General features: G+C 54.6%; 7 protein-coding genes across 7 annotated transcripts; 3 read left to right on the top strand and 4 right to left on the bottom strand.

Annotated features, from left to right (window-relative positions):
- Positions 1-254: 254 nt before the first annotated feature.
- CLAFUR5_06324 (Acetyl-CoA carboxylase) lies at positions 255-7,275 on the top strand (the record flags this gene model as incomplete). Its single annotated transcript, XM_047905472.1, has 4 exons — positions 255-437; positions 528-793; positions 853-6,511; positions 6,562-7,275. The coding sequence occupies 4 exons, from the start codon at positions 255-257 to the stop codon at positions 7,273-7,275; spliced, it is 6,822 nt and encodes a 2,273-aa protein (XP_047762711.1).
- Positions 7,276-7,925: 650 nt separating this feature from the next.
- On the top strand, positions 7,926-8,738 carry CLAFUR5_06323 (uncharacterized protein; the record flags this gene model as incomplete). The annotated part of the gene is made up of 1 exon (XM_047905471.1): positions 7,926-8,738. The coding sequence occupies one exon, from the start codon at positions 7,926-7,928 to the stop codon at positions 8,736-8,738; it is 813 nt and encodes a 270-aa protein (XP_047762573.1).
- Positions 8,739-9,178: 440 nt separating this feature from the next.
- Positions 9,179-10,734, bottom strand: CLAFUR5_06322 (MFS transporter prlG; the record flags this gene model as incomplete). The annotated part of the gene is made up of 3 exons (XM_047905470.1): positions 9,179-10,118; positions 10,179-10,565; positions 10,637-10,734. The coding sequence occupies 3 exons, from the start codon at positions 10,732-10,734 to the stop codon at positions 9,179-9,181; spliced, it is 1,425 nt and encodes a 474-aa protein (XP_047762576.1).
- A 440-nt stretch (positions 10,735-11,174) lies between these two features.
- Positions 11,175-12,232, top strand: CLAFUR5_06321 (Putative 2-hydroxyacid dehydrogenase; the record flags this gene model as incomplete). The annotated part of the gene is made up of 3 exons (XM_047905469.1): positions 11,175-11,208; positions 11,257-11,372; positions 11,435-12,232. The coding sequence occupies 3 exons, from the start codon at positions 11,175-11,177 to the stop codon at positions 12,230-12,232; spliced, it is 948 nt and encodes a 315-aa protein (XP_047762708.1).
- Positions 12,233-12,382: 150 nt separating this feature from the next.
- On the bottom strand, positions 12,383-14,314 carry CLAFUR5_06320 (uncharacterized protein; the record flags this gene model as incomplete). The annotated part of the gene is made up of 1 exon (XM_047905468.1): positions 12,383-14,314. The coding sequence occupies one exon, from the start codon at positions 14,312-14,314 to the stop codon at positions 12,383-12,385; it is 1,932 nt and encodes a 643-aa protein (XP_047762709.1).
- A 708-nt stretch (positions 14,315-15,022) lies between these two features.
- On the bottom strand, positions 15,023-16,183 carry CLAFUR5_06319 (2-oxoglutarate-dependent dioxygenase; the record flags this gene model as incomplete). The annotated part of the gene is made up of 2 exons (XM_047905467.1): positions 15,023-15,337; positions 15,392-16,183. 2 exons carry the CDS (start codon positions 16,181-16,183, stop codon positions 15,023-15,025), a joined length of 1,107 nt encoding a protein of 368 aa, XP_047762302.1.
- A 606-nt stretch (positions 16,184-16,789) lies between these two features.
- CLAFUR5_06318 (Woronin body major protein) lies at positions 16,790-17,470 on the bottom strand (the record flags this gene model as incomplete). Its single annotated transcript, XM_047905466.1, has 1 exon — positions 16,790-17,470. One exon carries the CDS (start codon positions 17,468-17,470, stop codon positions 16,790-16,792), a length of 681 nt encoding a protein of 226 aa, XP_047762115.1.
- Positions 17,471-18,690: the final 1,220 nt, after the last annotated feature.

Here is an 18,690-nt window from a genome sequence, read left to right as displayed (position 1 = left end):
CCGCTGACGTACTTTTCACCGCGTCAATTGCACTACACCGAGGAGCTGAAGAAACAGGTGGTGCTTCTTCACAAACGGAACTGCACAGCTTTCGACCCGCAGTGTCAACTTTCAAGTCCATCGAGTCCTGTCCGGGTAAAGGTGGAATATCGGCTGCAGATCGCCGCAGAACAGGACCGGCGTTGGGTTTCTGGCCACTTTGCTCTTTCCCACAGCAATCTCGAGCTCTCTACTAAACGGCAACGACTGCGAACATGGCCGACGCAGTCGCAGGAGCGCCCAAGACCAATGGTCACTTAAACGGCTATCCTAGCAAGATGGCAGCAAAGTACAACCTTGCGCCTCACTTCATCGGCGGCAACGAGCTCTCGAGTGCCGCGCCCAGCAAAGTGAAGGACTTCGTAGCCGCACACGATGGTCACACCGTCATCACGAGTGTACGTATCTCTGCAGAAACTGACATTCGAGCTCCGAATGCTCGTCTTGGCATTGGCCTGGCTGAGCGCAGAAGCTGATGGCAACCGCAGGTCCTGATTGCCAACAACGGTATCGCAGCAGTCAAGGAGATCCGATCGGTACGAAAATGGGCATACGAGACCTTTGGTGACGAGCGGGCCATCCAGTTCACCGTGATGGCCACGCCAGAAGATCTGGGCGCCAATGCCGACTACATCAGAATGGCTGATCAGTACGTTGAAGTGCCAGGCGGCACGAACAACAACAACTACGCCAACGTGGAGCTTATTGTCGATATTGCGGAACGCATGAACGTGCATGCAGTCTGGGCAGGATGGTGAGTGAAGATGGTTGGGAGAACTGACTTGAACAGCCAGCTAACAGTACGGCTATTAGGGGACACGCCTCAGAGAACCCCAAACTCCCCGAATCGCTCGCCGCCTCGCCCAAGAAGATTGTTTTCATCGGTCCTCCTGGCTCTGCTATGAGGTCGCTCGGTGACAAGATCTCCTCGACAATCGTCGCACAGCACGCCAAGGTACCATGTATCCCGTGGTCAGGAACTGGCGTGGACCATGTAGAGGTGGACGAGAATAACATCGTCACTGTTGATGACGAGACCTATGCCAAAGGTTGCGTGAAGTCGTGGCAAGAAGGTCTCGAGTCAGCAAAGAAGATTGGCTTCCCAGTCATGGTCAAGGCATCAGAAGGAGGTGGAGGCAAGGGTATCCGAAAGGTCGATGGCGAGGAGGGCTTCGAGGCATTATACAAGGCCGCAGCCAGCGAGATCCCTGGATCGCCCATCTTCATCATGAAGCTCGGAGCCAATGCCAGGCATTTGGAGGTCCAGCTTCTTGCTGACCAGTACGGCAACAACATTTCCATCTTCGGTCGTGACTGTTCCGTGCAGCGAAGACATCAAAAGATTATCGAAGAGGCGCCAGTGACGATTGCGGGACAGAAGACCTTCCAGCAGATGGCTGATGCCGCTGTGTCGCTTGGTAGATTGGTCGGCTACGTTTCTGCTGGTACAGTGGAGTATCTCTACTCCCACGCGGACGACAAGTTCTACTTCCTCGAGCTGAACCCCCGGCTTCAAGTTGAGCATCCAACCACTGAGATGGTTTCGGGTGTCAACATTCCAGCTGCTCAGCTCATGGTCGCCATGGGTATCCCACTCAACCGCATCCGTGACATTCGTTTGCTCTACGGCGCGGATCCTCACACACAGACTGATATCGACTTTAACTTCGAGAAAGAAGGCGCTTCCCAGCTGCAGCGCCGACCACAGCCAAAGGGACACTGCACAGCTTGCCGTATTACCTCCGAGGACCCAGGCGAGGGTTTCAAGCCATCTTCAGGTACGATGCACGAACTGAACTTCCGATCGAGCTCGAACGTCTGGGGATACTTCTCCGTCGGTGCTGCATCTGCCATCCACAACTTCTCCGATTCCCAATTCGGTCACATCTTCGCATACGGCGAGAACAGACAGGCTTCCCGAAAGCACATGGTCGTTGCACTGAAAGAGCTGAGCATTCGTGGTGACTTCAGGACAACGGTGGAGTACCTCATCAAGCTGTTGGAAACTCCAGCTTTCGAGGACAACACCATCACGACCGGATGGCTCGATGAGCTGATCAGCAAGAGATTGACAGCCGAGCGACCAGATCCCATGATCGCGGTGGTCTGTGGTGCCGTTACGAAAGCACACTTGGCCAGCGAAGAGTGCATGGGCGAATACAAGAAGGGCCTCGACAAGGGTCAAGTTCCGAGCAAGGAGATCCTGAAGACAGTCTTCCCAGTGGAGTTCATCTACGAGGGCAGCAAATACAAGTTCACGGCGACACGATCCAGCCCAGACACATACACACTGTTTGTGAACGGCAGCAAGGCGCTGGTCGGCATTCGAGCACTTTCGGACGGCGGTCTTCTTGTACTCCTTGGAGGACGCTCGCACAGTGTCTACTGGAAAGAGGAGGTCGGTGCTATCCGAATGTCAGTCGATGGCAAGACCTGCTTGCTTGAGCAAGAGAACGACCCAACACAGCTTAGGACACCTTCTCCAGGAAAGCTGGTCAAGTATGCTGTCGAGAACGGAGAGCACGTCAAGAAGGGCCAGGCTTTCGCTGAAGTGGAGGTCATGAAGATGTACATGCCGCTCCTCGCTCAAGAGGATGGACATGTCAACCTCATCAAACAGCCAGGCGCCACGCTCGAAGCCGGAGACATCCTCGGTATCTTGGCACTTGACGACCCTACCAAGGTGAAGTCGGCTCAGCCATTCTTGGGCCAGCTGCCAGAGATGGGAACGCCTGTTGTGTTGGGCACGAAGCCACCGCAGCGATTCGCATTCTTGAAGGGTGTGCTTCAGGCCATCCTGTCGGGTTATGACAACTCGGTCATCATGCAGCAGACACTGAAGGACTTCATCGCTGTGCTCCGCGACCCTGAGCTGCCGTACGGGGAGTGGAACGCGCAAGCATCAGCGCTGCACTCACGCATGCCGCAGAAGCTAGACACTGCGTTCGAGCAGCTCGTTGAGCGCGCACACAACCGCAAGACTGAGTTCCCAGCGAAGCAGCTCCGCAAGACGTTCGACCGCTTCTTGGCCGACAATGTCTCTGCAGGCGACGCTGAGCTGCTACGAACTGCTCTCACACCATTGACGGACATCATCGCCAAATACGAGGATGGCCTCAAGGCACACGAGTTCGCCGTCTTCATCGAGCTCTTTGACCAATACTGGGCCGTGGAGAGCATATTTTCCGCAAGGCAGAGCCGCGATGAAGAGATTGTGCTATCCCTACGTGATGCCAACAAGGACAAGACTGCGAACGTCGTGCAAACCGTGCTTTCGCACACTCGAGCAAGCGCGAAGAATAGCCTGATGGTTGCGATCCTCGACCAGTTCAGGCCGAACCGTCCAGGTGTTGGCAATGTTGCCAAGTACTTCCGTCCATCCCTGCAGAAGCTCGCAGACCTCGAAGGTCGCGCTACTGCCAAGGTGTCGCTCAAGGCCCGTGAGCTGCTCATCCAGTGCGCTATGCCATCGCTTGAGGAGCGCACTTCTCAAATGGAGCACATCCTGCGCTCTGCTGTCCTCGAATCCAGGTACGGCGAGAGTGGTTGGGATCACAGAGAGCCCAACTTTGAGGTCATCAAGGAAGTTGTGGACTCCAAGTTCACAGTCTTTGATGTGCTGCCGCACTTCTTCGTGCACCAGGATCCATGGGTTTCCCTTGCGGCTCTGGAAGTGTACACACGCCGCGCATACCGTGCGTACAATCTCAAGTCGCTTGAGTACCTCACCGAGAACGATGTGCCGTACGTCCTTGCTTGGAACTTCGCCCTTAGGAAGGTCGGAGAAGCCGAGTTTGGTCTGCCAGTGGCATCATCGCACCCATCTGAGCCAGGCACGCCGGCTGAGGGTCTGGGTAGAGTCCACTCCATCAGCGACATGAGCTACATTGGTCGCCAAGCTGGCGCTGGAGAGCCTAGCCGACGCGGTGCAGTCGTACCGGTGCCTTTTATCGATGAAGCCGATGAGTACTTGATGAAGGCTCTCGAGGCTTTCCCAGTCGCTGCTGGTCAGAAGACAAGAGCTGATGTTAACACTCTCAGCGCCGACCTGTCTAAGAGACGGGCGGGTGTCACTGCACCACAGAGTGATGAGGAGCTCACTGCTGTCTGCAACGTTGCAGTCCGCGATTCGGAGTCTCTCGACGACAAGGAAATTCTCTCCCGCCTCATTCCCATCGTCAAGGACTACAAAGACGAGCTTCTCGCTCGTCGCGTGCGACGCCTGACATTCATTTGTGGCCACAAGGATGGCACATATCCTGGCTACTACACATTCCGTGGTCCCACTTACGAGGAAGACACTCAGATTCGTCACATCGAGCCAGCGCTTGCCTTCCAGCTTGAGCTCGGACGTCTCTCCAAGTTCAACATCAAGCCAGTCTTCACGGAGAACCGCAACATTCACATGTACGAAGCCATTGGCAAGAATGCTGAGAGTGACAAGCGTTACTTCACCCGTGCTACCGTCAGGCCAGGTCACCTTCGCGAGGATATCCCAACTGTTGAGTACATGATCTCCGAGGCCGACCGTCTCATGAACGACATTCTCGATGCAATGGAGATTGCTGGCAACAACGGATCCGATCTGAACCACATCTTCATCAACTTCTCCACCGTCTTCCCTCTTGCGCCAAAGGAGGTCGAGGAGGCTCTTGGTGGCTTCTTGGACCGTTTCGGTCGACGCGCCTGGAGACTTCGTGTCACTAGTGCTGAGATTCGCCTGGTTTGCACTGACCCCGACACTGGCAAGCCATTCCCTATGCGTGTCAACATCACCAACACCTCAGGCTACGTCATTGAGGTCGAGTTGTATGAGGAGCGCAAGTCCGAGAGGTCGAGCGAATGGCTGTTCCACAGCATTGGTGGGACTCGCAAGATTGGTTCCATGCACTTACGACCAGTGTCCACTCCTTACGAAACCAAGGGTGCTTTGCAGCCAAAGCGTTACAAGGCTCACATCATGGGCACTCAGTACGCTTACGATTTCCCAGAGCTCTTTCGCCAAGCCATCGAGAACGAATGGATCCAGACCAGTGCTCAGCACCCAGGCATGAAGGATAAGCAGCCTGTCAAGGGCGAGTGCATTGAGTACAACGAGCTCGTGCTTGATGAGTCCGACAACCTTGCTGAAGTCAATCGTGACCCAGGTGCCAATAACATTGGTATGATCGGTTGGATTGTGACAGCCAAGACCCCAGAGTACCCTCGTGGCCGTCGCTTCATCATCATTGCCAACGACATCACCCACAAGATTGGTTCTTTCGGTCCTCAGGAAGACAAGTTCTTCCACAAGTGCTCGGAGCTCGCTCGCAAGCTAGGCATTCCACGCATTTACCTGTCTGCCAACTCGGGTGCTCGTATTGGTATGGCTGAAGAACTGATCCCCCACTTCTCCGTCGCCTGGAAGGACCCAAGCCGCCCGGAGGCTGGTTTCGAATACCTCTACCTGACACCAGAGAAGAAGGCTCGCTTCGAAGATGGCGCCCTTAAGCACGTTCTCACAAAGGAGATCAATGTCGGCGGCGAGCCACGTCACCAGATCACCACCATCGTCGGAGCTGAGGACGGCCTCGGTGTCGAGTGTCTGAAGGGCTCCGGTCTTATCGCAGGAGAGACTTCGCGCGCATACGAGGACATCTTCACCGTCACCTTGGTCACTTGCCGTTCCGTTGGTATCGGTGCCTACCTTGTACGCCTTGGTCAGCGTGCCATCCAAATCGAGGGTCAGCCAATCATCCTCACTGGTGCCCCTGCCATCAACAAGCTCTTGGGTCGTGAGGTCTACACCTCCAACTTGCAGCTTGGTGGCACCCAGATCATGTACAAAAACGGTGTTTCTCACATGACCGCCAACGATGATTTCGAAGGTGTTTCCAAGATCGTCCGATGGATGTCGTTCGTTCCAGAGAAGAAGGGCGCGCCAGTGCCGATCTCACCGTCTGCCGACACCTGGGATCGTGAGATCACTTTTTTCCCACCACAGAAGGCGCCATACGATGTTCGCCACCTCATCGCTGGTCAGCACACCGACGAGGGTTTCATGTCTGGTCTGTTCGATAAGGATTCTTTCGAAGAAGCACTTGGCGGATGGGCACGCACTGTCGTAGTTGGTCGCGCTCGTCTTGGTGGCATCCCAGTTGGTGTCATTGGTGTTGAGACACGATCGGTCGAGAACATCACCCCAGCAGATCCAGCCAACCCAGACTCTATCGAGCAGGTTACCAACGAAGCCGGTGGTGTCTGGTACCCCAACAGTGCTTTCAAGACCGCACAGGCCATCAAGGACTTCAACAACGGCGAGCAGCTTCCATTGATGATTCTGGCTAACTGGAGAGGTTTCTCTGGAGGTCAACGTGACATGTACAACGAAGTTCTCAAGTACGGTTCGTACATTGTCGACGCCCTCGTGAAGTACGAGCAACCCGTCTTCGTGTATATCCCACCATTCGGCGAGCTTCGTGGCGGTTCATGGGTAAGTAATGTGCTTATTCCTCAAGCTGGAATAATGCTAACAGTGTTTAGGTCGTCGTCGATCCAACTATCAACCCCGACTTCATGGAGATGTACGCCGATGAGGACGCTCGCGGCGGTGTTCTCGAGCCAGAAGGTATCGTCGGCATCAAGTACCGCAAGGAACGCCAACTCGAGACCATGGCTCGTCTTGATCAGACCTACGGCGATCTTAAGCGTGCATCGCTCGAGAAGGGCATTTCACCCGAGAAGCAAAAGGAGATCCAGGCGAAGATGCACGAACGCGAGCAGCTCTTGCTACCAGTCTATCTGCAAATCTCGCTGCAGTACGCTGACCTGCACGACCGAGCAGGTCGCATGAAGGCCAAGGACACGATCCGCATGCCACTGTCATGGCAGAACGCCCGCCGCTTCTTCTACTGGCGCCTGCGCCGCCGTCTCAACGAAGAGTACGTGCTCAAGCGCATCGCGGCTTCCCAATCCAAGGAGCTGGTCAGCAGGTCCACCAGCCTCAAGACTCTCGAGTCTTGGTCTGGTCTACCCAAGTACGCCACGGACGATGCCGCAGTCGCTGTGTGGTTCGAAGAGAACCGCAAGACCATCGCCGACAAGATCGAGGCGATGAAGACCGACGCGATTGCCTACGATGTCGCCGCCCTGATGCGCAGCCACAAGTCTGGAGGTCTCAAGGGTGTTGCACAAGTTCTTAGCATGCTGCCTGTGGATGAGAAGGAGGAGGTGCTGTCCTGGCTGCGAAAGGCATAGACATGTCGAGTGTGGAGGAAATACCCTGTGCCTTGTAAAATGTTCTTGGTCGTTAGATGATGTGTAGAAACACGTTTGCTCTTGCGTGGCGTTGCATTGTGGGTTGAAAGGGAGGGCATTGGTGCGATGGGAGTCTGTCATCGCATTGGTGGGATTTTAGGTCTGATATAGATGCAACGTATCTCAATGATCAATTTAATTCAGCCTCCGCATGTCACCGTCCGCAAGATGTCATCTAAACTCCCGCCTCGAGCATCATGGCAGCACCTCGATCTCGCGGACAATTACATGTACATGTGGGTGACGGTTAGGGTCGGCACACCTGCTCCTGTCGGAGATAGCCGCTTCGTCATTGAGCATCGCGCATGCCCATCAATTTCCAGTTGACTGGATCGTGCCTGACTTCCACGACACGTCCACCTACAGCGCTGCTTCCTTTCGCGCTGATCAGCAATTGCCTTTCCCACCATGATATCTGCTTTCGCACGATGAAGTCCTTCCCTCCTCCTTCACCAAAATTCAGCAGATACATGCAGTACGATTCCGGCTGAGCACTACTACCCAGCATAACATCTACCCGCGACAGCATCACTCCAAGACCATCAGCAGCGCACCAGTGACCGGAACATACCAGTGTTGTATACCACAATATGCCAGCAGCAACTTCCAAGCGAGTTAAGGGCTTCGCACTCGAACGCAAATTCATCATCGGCAACGTTGCACACATCCTCCCTCACCCCGACCATCCAGACAACCCGGACGATCCCACACCCCCGGAGTTCACCAAAGGATGGACTGTCTATGTGCGCCCCTTACCAAATGGCCCTGACATCCGCACATGGCTCAAGAAGGTGCAGTTCAAGCTCCATCACACCTACAGGGAATCGAACGTCACCATCGAGGCTTCGACCTTGGACGTCGAAGATCTGAAAAAGGGCAAAGGCTTCGAGGTGAAGCGAACCGGCTATGGAGAGTTCTCTGTCGAAATCAGACTCTACTTTGCGCCCGAGGCTGCTGAAAAGGCGGTCTACCGCGAGCACTATCTTGTTCTCGGCACCTACGGTACTCCAGAACAGAAGGCCAGGCAGGAGCAGGACAACATCATCATCGCCGAGAGGCTTGAAGTCATCACATTCAACAACCCTACTCTCGAGTTCTTCAAGCTCATGACGGATGAGGAGGAGAACTTTGGCTGGCTGAAGGTCAAGAAGGGACGCGGAAAGGGCAAGAAGCCAGAGTATGTCTTTGAGGGAGACGTCGAGCCCACTGCGCAACTTCCAGAGAAGCCGCCGGCTGGCTCTGACGGTGAGGCCGGCAAAGGAGGTGCTTGGAGTCAGCAATTCGAGAATCAGACCATAGCAGGCCTCAAGGATGGTTCGAAGCAACTGGACCAGCTGATTGCAGATGAACAGAAGAAGGCGGAGGAGAGGAGGGAAACCATTGATGCCCAGCGCGCTGCATAGGGATCGCCGTCGCGGCGTATTAAGGCTTTGGTCAAGGAAGCTGTAAGGAAGCTCGAGCGCGAAGAGGAGAAGCGCCTCGAGAAGCGCATCAATGCCCACGGAGGAGAGCGTGGTACGTGGACCGAACTGGACGATCAGACATTGAGGGATCTGCTCGATCCGGCAGCCAAACTGTCCTACAAAGATGTCGAGAAACTTCTTGGTCGTACGGCAGGAGCTTGTCGAATCAGGGTTTACCATCTGAACGGTGAAGGCAAGTGGCCGTGGCCTCTTCGAAAGAATAGGAGAGGATGAAATTGACGAGAATGATGACGATCTCGATATTGATCTGGAGGACGACACCGACGAAGATCCTCCGAGCAAGAATCATCTGTGTAGGTAGCCTTACATCGAGATGCACCAGCAACGTCCATCAAGCTCGTCATTGTTCTAGCTCATCGCTATTCTACCTGAAATTTACACCGTCTCCGCAAAGCTGGTCCCCATTTGAATAAGCAGAACGGTATCGGCATCATGACCAGAGCGCAAACTGCCAGCAAAGTCGTTGCCCAGCCTATCCCTAAACCATCGTACATCTGCAAGATAAACAAGGGGATCGCCGCAGCTAGAGTATATCGCGTGATCGAGCTGGCAGCGTTCGCTGACGCGCCGTATCTCGGACCATAAACGTCGACGACATATGCCGAGGTACTGACATAGATCATCAGTGCTCCCAGCGTAATCAACACGGAAGCAAAGATTGACGACAGGAAACTGATTGAAGGTTGTGCTGTCCATGCGAACCACAGCAGACCAACAGGGAGCAGGACGGATCCGATCATCGCACCGTGGAGTCTGGCTTCTGGAGGAAGCTTTTCTTCAGATGCAAGTTTCTCTTGGTCTATCATTCGGGCTCTCCTTCTTTCGACGATTTCGCCGTCTACAATCAATAGTGTTGGTCCTAGGATGCAGCCCACTATTAGGCCGAGGAAGGATAGGCCTTGGTCGATTGTATCGAAGCCGTATGTGTGGCTGAAGATGTCTGGGAATACGATGACCAGTGCGTAGATTAGACCGAAGTTGAAGCCGGCATAGAGGCAGACCAGAGCTACAATTAGCTCGGTGGAGAGCATTTCCAGTGGTCGCAGGAGGGAAGAGCGGAAGTACTTGGGTACAGCTTTGGTAGCGGCGGTGAGGCGGGTTTTAAGGTGTGTCGGATTGGCGGTATCTCGCCATGAGTAAGGATTGCCTTCTTTCTCGACCTTGGCTTCCAGGACGCTCAGCTTCGTCTCTTTGAGCATGAGCAGGCCCGGAAGGACCATGGGCACTGCGATGAAGAGGAAAACCCATTGTGTCCATTGCCAGGGTCTGTAAGCCACAACGACAGATCCAATCAACGGCCTACGACTCTGTCAGCACACACCTTCTCTTCCACTCCTTTGAACCCTCTGCCGCACTCACCCCAAAACACTCCCGACCCACGGCATGCTATAATAACCATACAACGCCACACCCCTCGCCCGTCCCGGCTTATACACATCCGCAATCGTCGCCGACGCCAACGTCAATCCAGGACTTCCACACAGCCCACCCAAGAACCTACACACCAGCAGACTCGCTAGCGATTTCGAGAACCCACTGCCCAGCACGAAGACCAGCGATGCTGGCATCACGAAGAGATAGACAATTTTCCGTCCATGGCTTTCGCTTATCGGTGACCCGATCACGGAACCCCAGGCGAGGCCTAGGTTGAAGATGGAGAAAGGGAGGACGGAGACAGTGCGGGAGGTGTGGAAGTCGGCTTCGATCTGTTCGCGGCCTGGGGCGATGATGGAAGAGGCAGAGGTACTGGGAGGGAGTTAGTAGGCAAAGTGAGGATAGGCTGTAGGGTATTGTGGCCATGGTGACTGCGTACTTACCTAAGGAATGCGAATCCTGCTACGAAGATTACGGTTGTGATTTTGCGCCATGTTGGCCATGCTCGTGCATCGACTTCAACGTCGGTCAGATCGCTCATGATGGTGTTGCGGTGGGCGACATTGAGGGCCGTGGAAGAACAGCTGAATGTCCTGCACGACACAAGGGTGACGACAAATTCAGCACCGTGATACTGGTGAAGTATTGTCGAAGCAATGAGGTTTCAGATTTGGGCGAGACGCCGATCATGACGAGACGCAGCAGCCAGCGCAGAAGAAGCCCGTGGGCCGTGGCGTGCTGGCGAAACGTTATGCAGTTGAGCCTCCACTTATTTCGTATCTCTGTGATAGCCTATTCTGGCTAGCGTCAGTAAGATCTGGTGACTTCATGTCGACGATAGTGTGATTGAGAATCTTTGACGATCTCACCGATGTTCTGTTCCCAATAGAGACCAACCTTGCCTTCGATCAAGATGGGCTCCATCTCACAGCCTCGTCCCAAAATCCTGCTGGTCGGGCGAATTGAGTATGCTTCGAAAGAATGGTCGGAAGTCGAGAGTGCTTGCGAAATAATTGTGAGTCGATCATCCTTTGCGTGATGCTTTGAGAATACCTGTTGACAGATCCTTTTCCTTTGAAGCAATTCTCGGAGGGTGATAGACACAAGTTCATTCATTTCATCCGCTCAGATCAGGCCTCTGACTGCGTCGCGATCTGTCGAAGTAACCAATACACTCATGTTCGTACCTGATCTTGATTCCTATTGGAGCAAAGTCCGTGACTGACAAGTGGGCTTGGCAGTTGACAGGAAAGCTAGACGCAGAAGTACTCGATAGCCTACGAAAGAGCTTGAAGCATGTTTGCAACATTGGAAGTGGCGTCGATAGCATCGATGTTGAGGCCTGCAAGATCCGTGGAATCCAAGTCTCGAATACTCCAGCCTTAGCCGCCGAAGCTGTGGCAGAAACTGTCATCTTCCTCATCTTTGGAGCCCTCCGCCGAGTTGCGGTGCCGCTACGCACCGCCCGGAAAGGGCAATGGCAGGACGATTGTCCCACTGGAACTCTCATGTCGAACAAGACGATCGGTCTTGTAGGCAGCGGCGAGACAGCGAGTGCCGTGGCGTCTCGCGCTTTGGCGTTTGGAATGAAAGTGCAATACTGCACACGAACCGAATCCAGTCCTTCTTTGCCTGGTTGCACTAGGATCGACTTCGCCGAACTGTTGAGAAGCAGCGACATCATATCCCTGCACGTTCCACTCTCACCAGAGACACGGCATATCCTGAGCAAAGCGGAGTTCGAGGTTATGAAGCCTGGTGTGACCATCATCAACACTGCCAGAGGAGGCGTGGTCGACAATCAGGCACTTCTGGATGCTGTACGAGAAGAGAAGGTATGGGGTGTTGGGCTGGACGTGTATGATGAGGAACCGCATATACCGGCAGAGGTGAGGGAGGATGAGAGGTTCTTCATTTTGCCGCATGTCGCTACAAAGACGCATGAGATTCGTGGGGCAATGGAGAGGGTTATGATTGAGAATCTGAAAGCTGGAGTGTTGCGAGATGGGTGTGATGGAGTGTTGCAGAATCCTGTATGATGGCGATGCATTGGTGTAGTCGTGGTGGGCCAAAATTTCTGCTAACGTTTGGCTCTCTCTCTCTCTTGTTGGCGGTGTGTATACTTCGTACTGGGACTTCATACGAAGCAAGATCCGACCTGTCCAGTACGCGACAAGTGTGTGCCTCATCTACACATCCTCCATCTTGGTATCTCCCACGCTACCCTGTCTCACCACAGCTTCCTCAATGGGTACACCAAACCCATCCGGCACGCCCTTGGCCGGCCTGCCAGTGTCACCATAAGATGGCCCCACCCAGGCGCCCAAGAACGAACTCCATTGACAGCCACCCATCAACAATCTCTGTATCATCTTGTATTGCTGCAGATCCGCATATGGCAGTCCCGTCTTGGGATCTCTGAACTTCGCTGGCCACGCGGTGAGTGCACATTTGGTCTTCTCAGGAGCCGGTGGGAATTCCTTCTTCCATTTCTTGTTGACCAGGTAGCGGGTTTCATCTGGTGTCAAGGTCGGATATGATTCAGGTAGGAGAGTGGATGCTACTGGTGTAGGGTCTGTTGTCGCGTCCTTCGAAGCCTTACTTGTGCTGCGTCTACCGACGGTGGACAGTTCCAGGTGTTCGAATTGTTCCAGAATGATTAGCGACCGTCGTGCTTGCTCTTTTGGTAGAGGGGGTGGCGGCGGCGCTGTTGCATATGGTAGCTGTGGCCGGTTGGTGTTTGATCCTTGAAAGCCTGATGGCCAGGCGTGGTATGATTGTGTGGTTGAAGGATGTAACGGGTCATTTTGTGCAGCTGCAGGCGGTGGATATGGAGATATGGGTTGCAGAGGCGGATGCTGTACTGGCGCAGCGTTTATGGACGGCGCACTCGGCGTGTAAGGATTCGGCTGCAGGGGCATTGGAGCTGTCTGAGCCAGCGTAGCAGTAAGCACTGCTTCAGGTTGGTCGGACGCATATTGTTCGATGCCATCCAACCAATGTGCTTGAGGAGGTGCTTGAATTGCCTGAGCCTGCTGTTGTGATGCCGGCTGTGATGGTGCCTCCGTCACTGCTGGAGCAACGTTCTTCGGCGCAGTCAAGCCTGGTGTACCTGGTCCAGATCCAGACATGGAAGTCGGCGCAGTATCTGTCAGCTTGCCAGCAGTAAAGTTGGCGAGAGCGTTATTCAGCTCATTGCCGTTAATGCTGCTAGCCTCACCGGTCTTCGTTGGCTCGTCACTGATGTCGTCCACGTTGATACTGCCATGTAGCCTCTTCCTCTTGATCTTGTCACCCTCCCACAGCACGCTGCCACTCCAGTATTTGATGACTGGACCATCTAGACCTCTGTTCCTCTTCGCTGCTAGTGCTTCGTCTCGAAGCCTCTGTCTTTCTGCCTCTTCTCTCTCCCATCTGCCGAATTCTCTCGCAGTCTCCTTTTCGATTCTCGCCGTCTTGGCCAGTCGCTCCTCTTGTGAAAGCTCCATCCGCTTTTTGAACTGCTCCCGCGCATGGTGATTTGCCATGACTTTCTTTTGCTTCTCGGATCGTACCAACGACTCCTTCAGATTCGCATGTACCACTTCCCGATTTGCGACTGCAGCAGCGCGCGAGGACTGCCGTATGGGCGCATCTGCACCAGTCGGTCTCCAGTCTGATCTCTCGCTCTTCTTCTTGGGCTTCTTCGGTGCGCTACCATCATCTGCCTTGACATCGTCTGCCAATTTGACGCGCTTCTTCGCTCTCGCAAAGGCAGGCACTCGCATCTTGGCTTCCTCCATCTTTCTCTTCTTCTTGGCCTCGGCTCTCTCTGCGCGCTTCAGCGCCTTCTCTCCCTCCAAGTCCTCCTTGTCGCCCTCTTTCGGCGGCCCAGCGTCCTCCTCATCGCTGGACGACTCCATCGCGGCATCATCATCGTCCTTGTCGGATGCTTCATATTCGCCTTGATCGTCCTCGTCTTCGGCTAATAGCTCCTTCTGCAACTCTTCGTCGTCAAGGTTTGCGCGCAGCGTTGCATACAAGTTTCCGGCTGTGGCACGTTTGGCGCGCGTTGCGATGAGGCCTGTAGTCGTGAGGTCTTCGCCCTCCGAGCTCGAGTCGGATCGCCCATCGTCAGACATTATGGCAGAATCAGAAGGATGGTGACGTTGAGATACAGAAGCCCGCTTGGGAGACAGCGCAACTTATGATGCTGTCCGGTCCACGAGACTCAACTTCTGTTCGCTCTCGTGGGGGATGGAAGCGAGGTGGTCGAATGTTCGTGGTGTCGAGGATCCTTCCGAGATGTACTGAGTCTACTGAACACGATCGCGACAAGACATAGACAGCGCGGAGGTCACGATCTTAAGACCACAAGAAATGCCAAGTACGAGCGCTTCGAGATGTTCTTTCCAAGTCGCGTCGTGAAATCGGCATGCGCCGGACCGACGCTCCGGCCGCACGACGGCGACGATGTCACTGAAGACACCAACAATGTAGAGAAGTTTGCGAAGAGAACACTCCATCTCTGAGTTGAATGGTACTGGCGGATGGTTGCCACCCGCAGCGTGTCAAAAGAATGAAGACAGCTTTGGGCCCCTCATGCGTCCTGCCGTTGGACGACCTCCCCTGTGATATGCCACGAAGGCGATGAGAAGTCTGAAGAGAAGTGGTTGTCAGTGAAAAAAGGGGGTGGGGCGACTTACTGGTTGGTGTTGGTGAGGAAAGGGAAGACGAAGTCCTGAGCTCAAAGGAGAGTATTTCGAGCGGGTTGTCAACGAGACTCGGCAGCGTTCTGGCGGCGGGACAGCCATCGCTCCTGCTGCTAAGCACTGCACAATGCACAACGTCTACGACCCTGCCACACCACTATCCCTCTTCTCGATCCCACTCTGATCACTCCCTTGCCCTTTCTTCCAATCTCCACCGACTCGTCGCCCCATAGCTCGATTCAGAATCCACTGCTTCGCACTGATCTCCTCGCCCTCCTCAAAGCCTGGCTCCTTCTTCTTCTTCTCGTCAATCAACGCACTGCCGTCCAACACCTTCAAGATAACATCATCCTCGGGCCGGTTGAAGTACACCAGGCTGTACCTAATCTGATCACCCTGCTCACCAGGAGGATTGACTACGCGGTGTAGATTACTCCTCAACACGCCCGCAGTCTACGACAAATATTAGCTCATTGCACACTGTCAGCCCACCCTTGAAACACTCACAAACTTCACCATAGCATCGCCCAGATTCACGACACAATGTCCGTTTAACGGTTTCACATACGCCCACTCCTCCGTCCCCGGCGGCAGCACCTGCAAACCCCCCAGCCGGTTAAACAGCACCGTCACACTCCCAAAATCCGTATGCTCCCCCAACGCCTGCTGTCGATCATCCACATCCTGCGGCGGACTCCTCACCCACCTCACCTGATCCCCACTCCTCGCCTCAATCCTATGCAAACCCTGCAACGTCCCAGCCGGCAGTCCCAACCTCCCATTCACCCTCTCCAGCACCAGATCAACAACAGCATGACTCCGCACCATAACCCCCCTCAACTTCGCCCTCGCCTCCTCCGTCGAGATAGACGCCGGATTCGCCAACCTCTGCCCACTCCCCATAACATCATCTTTCGATATATTCCAGAACTCGTTTCTGTCCCTAGTACCCTTCTTATCGACCACACCTTTCCCATACCCCTTGTATCCAAAATACGACCCTTCCTCCATCAAGTCATACTTCTGTTTCTCCTCAACCGGAAGGCTGAAAACACCTTCCGCGAGTCCGAAGCACTCCTCGGCGCTCTGGATCAGGCCCTCGCCGTCGACGGTCTCGCGAAGATCGAGGTAGAAGAATCCAAGATCGCAGCATGCGCGCCACAGCTTCTCCTCTTCGTCGATGTGGCCGTCGAGGAGATTCTTCAGGTTGATGCGGAGGAAGGGAGCGGTGGGGACGTTTGAAGGGAAAGGTGGAAGGTCTGGGAAGTCGAGGAATGTGTCTTGTTCGATCGAGCCCATGGTTATCTTGTGATGATGTGTGTGGTGTAGTATTCTCTTTCGTAGGTGAAAGGATGATAGAGTCGCGGGAATGCCGAAAGAACTTACATCAGATAGACTACGACGGCATCATTGAGCCGCTTTGTTTCCCGTACCTATGCTATATATCAGCAATAGACGAGGTAACAGGAGTCCACACAACAATGGTTACCCCACTCAATGGACGTACATCATCGCTCGGGAGGTAGCTTGTAGCTGCGAGCTCGGGCCGTGACATAGCAGGAACGAGAGTAGGAGACACATGAGCTGCTTGACAACACATTCCATTGGATGCAAACGCACTATTCACAATCTGTCCAGGCCATCACACTAGTCGTCCCAAGAAGTAGCAGCACCCGAAGACGCCGTAGTCTCGTGATCCATTATATCTTCCTCATGCAAAGGACATTCCAATCAAGGTACATCGAGAAGAGGATATCCTAATGTAGCCGTCCATCAACTCAACTTTTCTTCTCCATTCACGTGACGGCATCATGCTATGCGAGTCATGTACGATTGTCATACTGTGAATCTCGTTAGCATCAGTGAGCTGACACAGGACGAAAAGCTCGACTTACATTGACATGTTTACAGACGGCTGCCATGAACGACCTTGTAGTCGACAGCAAGCTCACGGCCCTCGTCGCTGATGACGAGCACGCGAACGCTGCCACGGCCGTTGTTGAACGAGTCTTGCAGACGGTTGAGGAGACTGCTCTGGTCGAGGACTGGGAGGCCTTGCTTGACATCACCAGTCTCGGTCATGGCAACAACGCGGCCGTCGTCACGGATGTCCAGGACGCGGTACTGCTTGAAGATGGGGCCAATCATGTTCTGGACAACGACCGATGGGCTTGGGTTGCTGACAAAGGAAGACTCCTCGTGGAGCTGCTTGGTGAAGAGGTCAACACCGAGGTATCGGTGCTGGCCAGTCTGGGCAGAGGTGGTGATGCGGATGACCTGGCAGGGACGACCCTGGAGGATGAGCAAGTCACCGATGCGGATGTGGTGGCATGGAATGGTGATGGTGTTTGGCACACCACGGCGCTCGGCGCGGTAGGAGCGCTCTCCTCCGTCGTATCTTGGTGCGCTCATGGTGACTTCGCGGTCCTTGACAACAACGTCTTCTTCGTGCTCAACACGTCCCTCGGAGTGGTGGTGGTGGTGACGGCGGTCGTGGCTCTCAAATGGGTGGATGATGCGGTCTGCGGCTTTGTGGAGACCGTGACGGAAGCTGTGGTAGTGGCCTTCGTCGTCGTAATAGCCCATATCACGCTTGTGGCGGACTTGAGATGGTGCGTCGACGGTGCGGTCGTCGACTGTTACTCTCTCTTCGACGCGGACAGGCTCACGCTCGGCGTAACCGTCTGCTGCGTGTTCACGTGGGTAGGTAGACTTGTCCTGCCACTCACGAGAAGTTCGGTACTCGACAAATGGGGTGGTGCGGTTGCGGTACTCGCGTTCGTTGATGTCGATTTGAGTATCGTAGTCGATCTGGGTGCCTGGGGTGTGACGAGTTGGGTACTCGCGGTCGTAGGTGCGGTCCTGTACGTCGATCTGTGCGTCCGAGTACCTTTGGTATGGCTCTCGGTAGCTGTAGAGGGAATGGAGTGTCAGCCGGTGACACGATGATATGGAGGCAGGGAAGTGCTTCCAAGAGCTGATGGAGGACAACAGGGAATGGATGGAACGGTGAGGAAGGTGAGGCAGCGTTGCTCGAGCGACAACACACTAAGTGGAGCTAGGCCATAGCGTGTTTGCCAAGCGTCGTCAGGGGGAAAGAAAGAAACGGTGTGATGGTGGAGACATGGGCGAGGGTGTGGAGTCGGGTGTGCTGCCTGCCTGAGGCTGGCAAAACAAGGTGAGAGACAGCTCGCGAGGGACGACTTACGTGTTGCGGTTGATGTCGATGTCTACGCGAGAATCGACGTGTGCTTGGTCTTGGTTGCGGCCGATGCCTGTGAAGCGGTTGTCGTCGCGGTAGTCCTCTCTTCTGTTGTCACGACCCGTGCGGTAGCGGTCGGTTTCTGAGATGCGGATGTCTTCGCGGCAGCGGTCGTCTTGACGGGAAGGGCCGGTTTGTGAGGTAAATCGGTCCTTACGATCTTCCCGTCCAGCGCCTTGGACAGTTACACGCTCGTCAGTCTTGACCTCGGTGGTCTCTGACGTCTCTTGGTTTCGGTAGGTGGATGGAAAGACGCTGAACGGGACTCTGCGCGTCTTTATTAGTATGTGTTTCCGTGATGGCGGTGGTGATAATGATGATCTTACGGTACTCGGGCGTCGTAATCCAGCGTGGCGAGCTGTGCTTGTCTCGAAGGCTCTCACACACGAAGATGTAAGAGCAAACAAGCAAGTCAATCGACTACGTAGAGAAGCGAGAAGCGAGAAGCGGCGTGGGTTGCCAGCTTGCTTCGTAGCCTGCTCTTGTACGTGGCCAATGGATGGAGTGACGTGGTTCTGGTGCTGACAGACAAAGCAATTGTGCA

The sequence above is a fragment of the Fulvia fulva genome, chromosome 5 (assembly GCF_020509005.1).
Source record: "Fulvia fulva chromosome 5, complete sequence".
NCBI classification, from domain to species: domain Eukaryota; kingdom Fungi; phylum Ascomycota; class Dothideomycetes; order Mycosphaerellales; family Mycosphaerellaceae; genus Fulvia; species Fulvia fulva.
This window is presented reverse-complemented; position numbering and strand designations above follow the sequence as displayed.